Source organism: Sinocyclocheilus anshuiensis, unplaced genomic scaffold, assembly GCF_001515605.1.
Source record: "Sinocyclocheilus anshuiensis isolate Anshui unplaced genomic scaffold, SAMN03320099.WGS_v1.1 scaffold472, whole genome shotgun sequence".
Lineage (NCBI taxonomy): Eukaryota > Metazoa > Chordata > Actinopteri > Cypriniformes > Cyprinidae > Sinocyclocheilus > Sinocyclocheilus anshuiensis.
The window spans coordinates 821,721-832,182 of NW_015557102.1; the positions used below are offsets into that span (position 1 = coordinate 821,721).

The 10,462-nt window shown below is 38.0% G+C and overlaps 2 protein-coding genes across 3 annotated transcripts in view; one reads left to right on the forward strand and one right to left on the reverse strand.

Annotated features, from left to right (window-relative positions):
• Nucleotides 1-4,061, forward strand: part of LOC107677539 (copper-transporting ATPase 2-like) — a 30,511-nt gene extending 26,450 nt beyond the window's left edge. The window contains exons 19-21 of the mRNA XM_016472466.1: nucleotides 496-613; nucleotides 722-824; nucleotides 2,560-4,061. Of these exons, the coding sequence (XP_016327952.1) occupies nucleotides 496-613; nucleotides 722-824; nucleotides 2,560-2,809 (471 nt within the window). The 3' untranslated portion in view covers nucleotides 2,810-4,061. The remainder of the gene's footprint in view (nucleotides 1-495; nucleotides 614-721; nucleotides 825-2,559) is intronic.
• A 179-nt stretch (nucleotides 4,062-4,240) lies between these two features.
• Nucleotides 4,241-10,462, reverse strand: part of LOC107677552 (beta-1,3-galactosyltransferase 1-like) — a 13,295-nt gene continuing 7,073 nt past the window's right edge. The window contains exons 2-3 of one of the 2 annotated variants that reach the window (XM_016472482.1): nucleotides 6,366-6,702; nucleotides 4,241-5,846 (exon numbers count right to left, since the gene is read on the reverse strand). In XM_016472482.1, coding sequence (XP_016327968.1) covers nucleotides 4,837-5,826 — 990 coding nt within the window. In that variant the 5' untranslated portion in view covers nucleotides 5,827-5,846; nucleotides 6,366-6,702 and the 3' untranslated portion in view covers nucleotides 4,241-4,836. Of the gene's footprint in view, nucleotides 5,847-6,365; nucleotides 6,767-10,462 lie in introns of those variants that run through there. The other variant, XM_016472483.1, reaches the window with a different exon arrangement.

The window sequence follows — 10,462 nt, forward strand, 5'->3', positions numbered from 1 at the left end:
GGAAGCATCCGTATAGTCTGTATTTTTTATTTTTATTTATTTATTTTTTTTAAATATTTATGCATAGGTAAACATTTATATATAGTATATTCATAGTCAAAATCTGTCAGTAGGTTAGCTGTGTATAGGTACAGTGTTTATGTGAAGCATCCGTATAGTCTGTATTTTAATATATATTTTATTTATTTATTTATTTTTTAACTTATGTATAGGTAAACATTTATATATATATATATATATATTTATAATCAAAATCAGTCAGTAGGTTAGTTGTGTATAGGTTTTTACTGCTTTACTGTATAGGTTTTTACTGTTTTACTTCATTGTTGTATGCCTGTATTTATGTAACACCGTGGTCCTGTGAGGCACGACATTTCGTTCCACTGTATGTCCCCATATGCAGCAGAATGACAATAAAGCTCAACTTGAACTTGAACTTGAACTAACAACAAAATAATAAGTTCAGCCCTTCATTATGTGTTTTTGTTGATGTAGAATGATTTGCTGGATGTGGTGGCCAGTATCGAGTTGTCTAAAAAGACAGTGCAGAGAATCCGGATAAACTTTGTGTTTGCTCTCATTTACAACTTGCTTGGCATCCCTATTGCAGCAGGTAAACAGAACCAACCATAATTGTTACCAGTGTTTTCTGACATGAGCGAGTACTGTGTGCATTCTGTAATATATGGATGTGGTTTACTGGTTTGAGTCTGACTTTCAGGTGTGTTCATGCCGGTTGGGATTGTACTGCAGCCATGGATGGGCTCTGTTGCGATGGCAGCTTCGTCTGTCTCAGTTGTGCTCTCCTCTCTACTGCTGCGACTGTGAGTGCACATACACTACACTGTGATGAAGTCTTCACATTCTACCTGCACACATCACTGAACACTTTATAGCCCTGTTCCAAAGCCAAGAGTATTGCCCATTTAGGCATCATAGGAGTCCTGACACAATGGCTGTTTTAAACAGCAGGCAGGAAATGATACTGCCATAAGCTGCGCTGAATAATATGTTTTGTTAGGTAACCTAAAATGTGCGTAATGTGGTAACATCTGAATGTTTTTTTTAATTTAAAATTCTTTTTTAATATGACTTTAATATGATTTTTTTTTGCATCAGTTGTTAGCTTAACAGCATGCTTATTTTCCACCTTATTTTTAACACAAAAGTGAGCACAGATAATAATAAGTTTAATAAACTTATTAAAGACTTTTTCAACCTTGTCCATCTGCAGCACACAATACAGTGGCTAAATGTACATTAATGCAGCACACAAACACTCAAGATGGATTACATGAATTGTTAGCTTAGCAACATGCTAACACCAGACTTTTTTTCCACCTTATTTTAATGTAAAAGTGAGTGTGTGTCACGATCCGCTACTATGAGGAGCACGGAGCGAGGAACGAGGAGACGTGGAGTAGACATCTAACAAACAGACTTTAATAAACATCCAATGGAACCAGGAAAACACACGAGCGGGGAAAGACGACCATTCAATACCAGACAAAGAAACTTAAGGCACAGGGCTTAAGTAATGGGACTAATTACGGGAATAACGAGAAACACCTGGAACTAATGAGGGAACACCTAAAATCAAGGAACACAATGAGACATGGGAAAAACACACAGAATGAGTCCAGGGGTGTGACATATCGCCCCCCTCCCGGAAGGCGCATCCTCGCGCCGTAGAACAACAGAGGTGGGGCATGGGTGGGAACTTGGGAGGAGGACGGACACCCGGGAGGGGGTCGGCAGACAGAATCCAGGGAGGTGACGATGGAGGGAGGAGACAGGGAGAGCCACAGTTCCCGAGTCAGGCCCACGGCGGGCCTCAGGGGTCGATATTTTCCCCAAATATTTTTTAAATGTGGGGTAATGTCAGTCCTGTGTCTCGTGTTTTCCTCCCCCATGTGCTCCATGACCCAGTTTTCCCTCATGTTCAATTATGATAATTTGTTCCAGGTGTTTCCAGTTCATTTCCATGATTAGTCCCATTACTTTAGCCCTGTGTTTTCCCAAGTCTAGCGTCCGGTATTGTTCGTCTATCCCCTCTGCTACATGTGTTTTCCTTTGGTTTGGATTAATAATGACTGTTATTTGAATTCTCCTTCATCTCCTCGCTCCATCACAGTAGCAGCAGCAGCGTGACAGTGTGTCAGCCACTTAGTTGTTTTAGCTGTACAAGATCAGTCTGTTATGCTGGTTGATTTTGCAAACTGGTATTCATTATCATATTTTAATTTAGTATTGTAGTCATGAATGCACTGGGTTGTAGTGGAAACAGTTTTACCATTTACTTCACTTAATTCTTCTAAATTTAAGTAAAAGTGATTAATGAATCCGAAGTTTCGCACATTCACAAGAAATAGGTTACTTCTGCATTGAAAAAATAAGTGGACTGGAAACAACTGTGCACTTCACATGATGAACACTAATTCAAATACTGTAAATTATGACACAAGGATACTGTCTTGGAGGATAGTTGCCCATGTTCCACTCAGTGGGTTTTGAAAGACAGAGAGACACTCTGTAAATATCTTTCCATCTCTCTCTTAGCTACAAGAAGACGTCAGCAGAAGAGTACGAGTCCAGAGCTCAGAATCATAGGCTCAGTCTGAGTCCGTCTCAGGTCAGCACCCATGTAGGACTGGAAAACCGTCACTGTAGCCCTCTCTCATTCCGCCGGAGCTTGGACAGACACAGGCGGAGCCATTCAAGATCAGGCTCCTCCTCCTCCCTGAAATCAAACTCCTCCCACCCCTCCACAACACAACCATACAGCACCTCAGGGAGGAACATTGTGTAAGCAACTAGCCATGAGCAGTCTTGATGGCAGTTGACTGGAAATATTTTATCATGGAACGACGACTGGGGAATACAGTTTTATAAGTGTTCAGTTTTTATATAATTTTACAATGATAGATTTTATCAAGAATTTTGCATGATAGTGAAAGATTTCCTGATGCAGATTCAAGAAAGAGGTTCATGTTGATTTTTGCTAACACCAATTTTACCTTTTAAAAGTTGTCTGCTGCATTTTAATTAGTGTTTAGCAACATCAACATTCTTTGTTTATTGCATTGGAGGATGGCAATGTACATGATAATCATGCATGTAAAACCAGTTTAATTTGGTACTAAAAGTATCATGACAATGTACTAATTGCTTGTTTTCTTACCTTTAAAACCTTACCTTTTTTCTAATGGTAGAATCTAGAAGAATCAGTGTCCAATAATGAATGTAGTAAGCCCTTAATTATTGATAGATAATAGAATAGTATTACTGGATCAGGTTATTTGACATTGGTCTCTTGTGGTTTGGAGAATGAATGGATCTCTTTGTACAGTACAAGGTCGATTAGGCATTTCATGGCCAACAGGTGGCAGTAATGTTAAACAGTTTAGAGATGGAAAGGATATGGCTGGATTGTATGGAATGTCACTGGTTAAACAGTTTGATTAGTAGGGTTTGTAGAAAATAATTGATTTGACTTTGATCCGACAGTAGATTCATAATGGATTCATACAATTATCTGACAGTTTGCTTCCAGATTACGTTTAAGGATAAAAGACGTGTCAGAATAAATGTAGAGGCACCTTTACAGTGACACTTTTATTTTAGAAAAAGTGGATATGTTTATTAAATATACAGTTAGCGGTGTAAAACGAGCCTGTCCATGAGTTTTCAGATACAAAATAAAGTGCATGGTCCCAGCATGGCCTTGTCATGTGCTGTATGTAAGTTGTGTTACATCATTACAATATAGGACAGAAGTAATCCCATCCTGTTTCATTCATCCATCAGCAGTACATTCAAATGGCTAAATATACAGTAATGCAGCACACAATCACTCAAGATGGTCACCAAAAATACAAAGTACCTACTATTTGTAAAAGTGAAAAGTTAATATTTTTGTCGCAGTGGTATTATGGGGTTACAGTATGCTTGTGCGATTGGTTTAAGCATGTTTCTCAAATTTAGCCAGATCGCTTAGAGTATTTTGCATAGCTCCTTATGTTAAAGAGGTCATTGTGAGCAATTAAATATTCTTTTTTTTTTATATATATATATAATATGTTAATCCTACTATGAAAATGTACTGTAACTTTCAGAACTATTTAATTAATGATAAATGACAGATTGGAAAATAGTCACAAATCAAATTTTTGTGCAGAACCTGTATGGAAAAAAAGTAAATGAAGTAAATATTTACAGAATTAATTATATAAAAAAATAATATAAGAAAATATACAATTTAAATAACAATACAAAAAAAGATACAACCCCTTTACAAAAAAGTGAGCACTGCATGCAAAATTAAAGTGTGTATGCCATCTATTTTTGCATCCATTATTTAAATGTAACCTAAAAAAGCAAAATAAGTTCCCTACCCCCCAGTTATAAAACTGAGCTCTACTGCTTTGCAAAGGCTTGAACTACACATAAATATGCATTCTCATGGGTTATTCTAGTTATCATTCATTTTAAATGATATACAGAATAAATGTAGTTTATGGCAGCCATTTGGGATAGTAAATACTGCACCGCTACTTCTCACAATACTGGTATTATTAATATAAAGCATTTCACAGCGGCCTGGTACATCAATAATGTTTGTAAGTATGTAAAACACCAGTTTATAACCATTGCAAATACCTTGTGAATCCAGTTTGACCCTGCACATATTGCTCTACAGACTGACATCAGTTTCATTAATGTGGTCTGTGTTGCAAGTAACGGACTGTATTGCTGTAACAGACCAGGAGGGTCACAAACAGTCCTGTTAATACCAATACATAACCATATTTTCATTATCACATATCAGCAAAAACGCTAGCATTTGAGATGTTTCTTGTTGGACATATCGTTCCATATTCTCAGTATCTCCTCTGGTGAGATCTGATGTACAGTCAAGACTTTTCGGTAGCGGCAGAGACTGTAGGTCATTTTCCAGTGATTAAATCCACTGTTCTGGAAAGGCTGAATGCCTAGTTTCCGCAGGCACAGTCCCACATACACATCCTCCAGATGTAGGAGTCTTGTATGGAGGGAGGTCTTATAAACCAGCTCTGCAATGTCTCCAGAGAAGACGTATCCAGTGCCAGAACAAAAGGGTGGGTACCTGCTATCAGGGTAGACCTCTCTGGGCATGAACCACTTGCTGTGAACGTCACGTATGGGTCCTCCGTTTATCACATGACCTGTGAAAAAGCGTCGCCTTGGTTTGGAGTTGGGTCTCAGAAGGTTAAACACTAAATTGTCTATGTTGACAAATATATCACTGTCTGTTTTCATGACGTACTGCGCGTTGGGGCAGAACGAGGACACCCATCGCATACCCATGAGAGTCTTCAGGGTCAAATTGTGGTAGGAATCCACAAAGTCCTCGACTAGGATGTCATGGAAGATCTGGCTCTCTTGTTCCACCATCTGGTTGAGGACAGGTTCAGTGCTGAACCCAAGAAGGAACAGCGTCAAAATGCGAATGTCGCCGAACGTGTTTTCATCTCCCCATGTCTCCCGGATCGCCTGGCGGGTGTCAAACTCCTTGTGGTTGGTGCTTATGAGGAGAACAAGAAAGGGCGTTGTGCTTTCACATTTGTTGGGCTCGTTGATGAGGAACTTGAAATTGTGCGGGTTCAGAGCACGCGTTCGGATATTGCTGAGCGTGTCGTTCTTCGAGAGCCTCGGCAGCGGTTTGCGGGGGGTGAAGGTCATCGGACCCACGTAGGTGGTTGAGGGTCGAGAGCCACTGAGATACCACAGCGCACTGGCCCAGCAGACCACAGTCAGCAAATACAGGCATGACACCTTTGATGGCATCTCGTCAGTGGCTGGATCACCTGTCAATCACACGCGTTCAGCCCACGGGGCCAATCACGTGTAGTTATTTGGAAAGCATCGCTCAACTGAGCACAAACCATCCATCTTTTGATGTCAGTGCTGGTTTAGTTTTGTTCACAAGCATTCTTTCTAGAAACACAGACATACTTACTATTTTCCCTAAGGGCCAATTGCTACCAATCATCTCGTTTTTTAAAAGGATATCAATATTCTTTCATATGCAGTTATAGAAAAAGACTAAGGTGTTCTCTTTACTCATATTCACATTCTAGATCAATGGTTCTCAACCAGGGGCTGAGAGCCACAAGGGCCCTCAGAAAACTTCAAAGGGGGCCATATTATTTATTATTATTAATAAATTAAAACTTTAATAAAATGCTTAAAATACATAACATCAAGAAATCATATTTCTTCCCCCCCGTCATTTACTACTTCTGCTTGTTTACCAATTTATGTTTATCAAAAGATTGCAAACAAGCAATCTTTGTCATAATTACTGTATAGCAGAAATATCCTACCTTAGGCATTGAAAACTGTGTTGGACAATGAGAAGCTTTTGAATCAAAATAGTTGAGAACCACTGTTGTGTTTCTAGAAGGTTCTATACTCTTCCAATTGTGCTGAGATTTGCATCCACTTTCCAATGATTGACCTTCTATCGCTGTGGGTCATCACTGCATTGCGTCTGTTCTGACATCATTAATAAAGCATATAGGGTGGAGTGGACAGAGACGCTTCTCAGTTCAGGTGCTGCAGGATCTCTCTTTGTCTGTAGGTCACAGAAAGCCGAGATGTGCTCTTTGCATGAGGGTGTTTGTTTTCTTTCCAGATCCCACTTTTAGGCTTTACGCGAGTCTAAAATAGAAAAACAGAAAAATATAGATGTAAATGTATCTGAATGTTGTATGTATTGTAACACACACATATACTGTACTGATCACATGATCATCATTCTATATTTAGCCCTCACAGCATGTTGGGTTCTCCAGTTACCGAATTGCATCTGAATTATTAGACAGATAATATATACACAGTGGTGGCCAAAATTATTAGAACACTAGTATTTTCACCAGCTAAAATTGGTTTTAAATCAGTTATTTCTATCTTTTGCTTTAGTGTGTCAGTATATATCAGTTTACAATTCCAAACATTAATTTTGCCATTAATTGTAATAATCCAGTGAGATTTGTGTTTGCACAAGGAGTCTGACAACAGCCAGTGCTCCACACAGAGATCCGATCTCTTCATCATCCAGTCTGTCTGGAATGACATGAAGAAACAGAACAAACTGAGACAGACTAAATCCAGAAGAACTGTGGCAACGTCTCTCCAAGATGCTTCAAGAAACCTACCTGCAAAGCTAACTGAAAAACTATGTGCAAGTGCACCTAGGGAAAAGGCTGCTTTAAACGCACAGGATGGTCACACCAAATGTTTATTTAATTTAGTTAATAGAAGTTAATTAAAGGTAGGGTATGTCATTTTTCAAAAACGCTTTAGAAAACTGATTCGGGCCAAATAGCAAAACAAACTTGTAGCCAATCAGCAATAAGGGGCGTGTCTACTCGTGATGTGGAGGAGAGAGCTTTCAGTGCATGGGACGGACATTAGCTGAGCCGAGGGACAGAAAGATAGAGATGGCGGATAAAAAACAAAAGAGGAAAACGTCTGCGGAACGATAAGGCAAGAAGTAGGACCCGTGTAAATATCAGATCAGCTTTCCAGCGCTGGAGAGAACTCAAGGAGCGGAGGCCTGCGATCGGACGCCGAGGTTGCTTTGTTTCTTCTCAGTAGGTGAGTAACACCGTGTCTACAACAGCTAAAGTCTGCAGCAGTTTTCTGTCGGGGATTTGTTGCGCCGCGCCGCTCACGTCCGATGTAGACATGGTGTAACATTGGTTTTGCTTTGTTTCACAGAACTAATCGTTGCCTGGGTTGCGTACGTATATGTGGGGCCTGCCTTTAATAAAGAAAATCTATTTATGGCATTATTTTTGACAGCATCCTCAACTTTTAACAGTACTGTAGCGTTGCAGGTAGGTTTCTTGAAGCATCTTGGAGACGTTGTCATATATTATTATTATTTATTCATAAATTAAGAATTAAAAATTAAGAATACTATTATAGAATACCGAAATCCCCCACAAATTGAAAATACACATAAATAGAAGGTGGTAGTATTACGGGTGGGACTGTAAACTAAAGGCAGACCTGGTGAAAAAGATCTATCTGTCTCTATTAGAAAATAGCACTTCAGCAGAATTTTTGCACCTGAAGATGCAAAAGATGACAAACAAACAACATCAGCAGCAATTGTCTGGGAAGGATTCCAACAGCAGAGCCAGAGGCGATTTGTGGGCCCCTCAGCTCCCTCAGAACCTCACTTGGGAGAGAAAAGTGACTCATCCCTTTTTTTCTGGCCTGTTGGTATTGTTTCTATGAACCTCTATTAACCTTGATTAGATCCAAGAGTGACTGGGGCACTGCTGTGTTTTCTGTCTAAGTCAATATATAGCATCTTCAACACATAACAGACCAGGCATAATTTGCCACACCACTGTTATCTTCATATAATTTTTATACGATTATATATTTTTTATATTTTCATATTTAATATTTTAATTTTAGTTAAAACTTCAGCCATTTAAAACATGTCTATATAGTTTTTGTTAAGCTTTAGTTATTTTAGTACTTCATTGTAAACTAAACAAAACGAGAAATGCTACTGTACCTTGGCAACTAGCTGAAATAAGTATGAATTTATTTATTAAAATGTGTACACACACACACAATGATGTACCCCTGTTGAAACAGCAAGGTTTTTGTTTTGTAATAAATTAAAATTAAATCATATCATATCAGACCCTTTCCACCTTTAATGTGAAAATGACTTCCTAAGCAATGCCACAGTATATTAAGATACATATAAAATAGAAAATTTTCAAAAAAATTACTGTTTTACTATATTTTTGTTCAAATACATGCAGCCTTGGTGAAGAGACTTCTTGTACTGTTTATATACAGCATTTATTCAAAACAGAAATCTTTTGTCACAACATAAGTCTTCACTATCACTTTTTTTTTATTATATCAATTTAACATATCCTTGCTGAATAAAAGTACTAACGTTTTTAAAGGAAAAAGAAAAAATCATACTGACCCCAAGCTTTAGAACAGTATTGTATATTGTTACAAAAGATTTGTACTTTTTAATGAATGCTCTTCTTTCTAACTTTTTAAGAAATTTGAAAAAAGTATCATGTTCCAAAAATATTAAGCAGCAGCACAACTGTTTCCAACATTGATAATAAATCAGCATATTAGAATGATTTTCTCTGAAAATTCAGTTTTGCCACCATAAGAATAAATTATATTTTAAAGTATATTAATAAGAAAACGTATTTCAATTTGTAGCAATATTTCACAACATTATTGTTCTTACAACATGTTTATTAATAGGTGCATCAAATGTAGGTGGAAATAGCAGAGGACCCTGGGGGAGAGTGAGGGCAGAGAGAGATAAATAGAGAATGATGGGTAAGCAAGAGTCTTCACTATACAAACATATTCTTTATCTTGATTCCCCCTTCTTTGCTTCAGATCAACACCAGCGTCCCTTTCCTTTCCTTTAAAAAGGTCAGATACATGCAAATACTGCAAATGCCACAGTATGGAAGCTAAAGAGCAACCTCTGCAGTCACACATGATTTGATTTAGCTAGCCTATACTTTTTTTCGGGAATAACAGTGTGTGTGTGTTTTATGCATGATCACACACACATACGAACTTTCACTCTTTTCAGTTTTGTCAGTCACAGTCATATGTAACCACCATCTTGTTGCTCAGTCTTTCATTTGGTAATTATGTATCCAAGTGATGGCACCATTTTGCTTTTCGGAATACAGCATCTGTCTTCGGTTGCTGTGGGATACTCTTGCATATGGGGCATCCAGTCAAACAGTTCTGAGTGCAGTGATTAACCTTCAGCATTGTACTTGGACAAAACGAAGTGGAGCATCACTTTTATGAATCTGTGTGTGTGTGTGTGTGTCTCTCTAACAGTAAATTTGCATATGCATAAAATTGTTTCTGGGTCATTAACCTAAAAAAATCTATCCAGGATTGTTTTATGGCTTCTAAGACCACAATATATCCTTATTTACTGTTCATTTCTCTCTCCTTTACCCTTAAAGGGATAGTTCAGCCAAAAATGAAAATTCTGTCATCATTTACTCACCCTAATGTCATCCCAAACCTATACAGTATGACTTTCTGGCTGCCTTGCTGCCCAGTTTGTTAATGACTTAATTTAATCAACTATTTTTTAACGGCTTCTCCAAATACCTTTTCTATTTTTTCATGAATCAGTATATAAATAAATTTTCTACTTTTATGATACTTTTTTTTTTGTCTTTTTGGAGCACAACCACCCAAATCCGCAATTTTTTTAATTAAAAGAGACTAGGGATGCACAATATTAGATATCCGATATGCCGACATTTTTCAAATCATTTTGCCCGATAGCCGATGCCGATATATTTTTCCCTTTGTTTTGAAACAACACCAACCCCTTGTCCAAATACCCACACTTGCGGTCTTGGCCACTTGAGAGCGT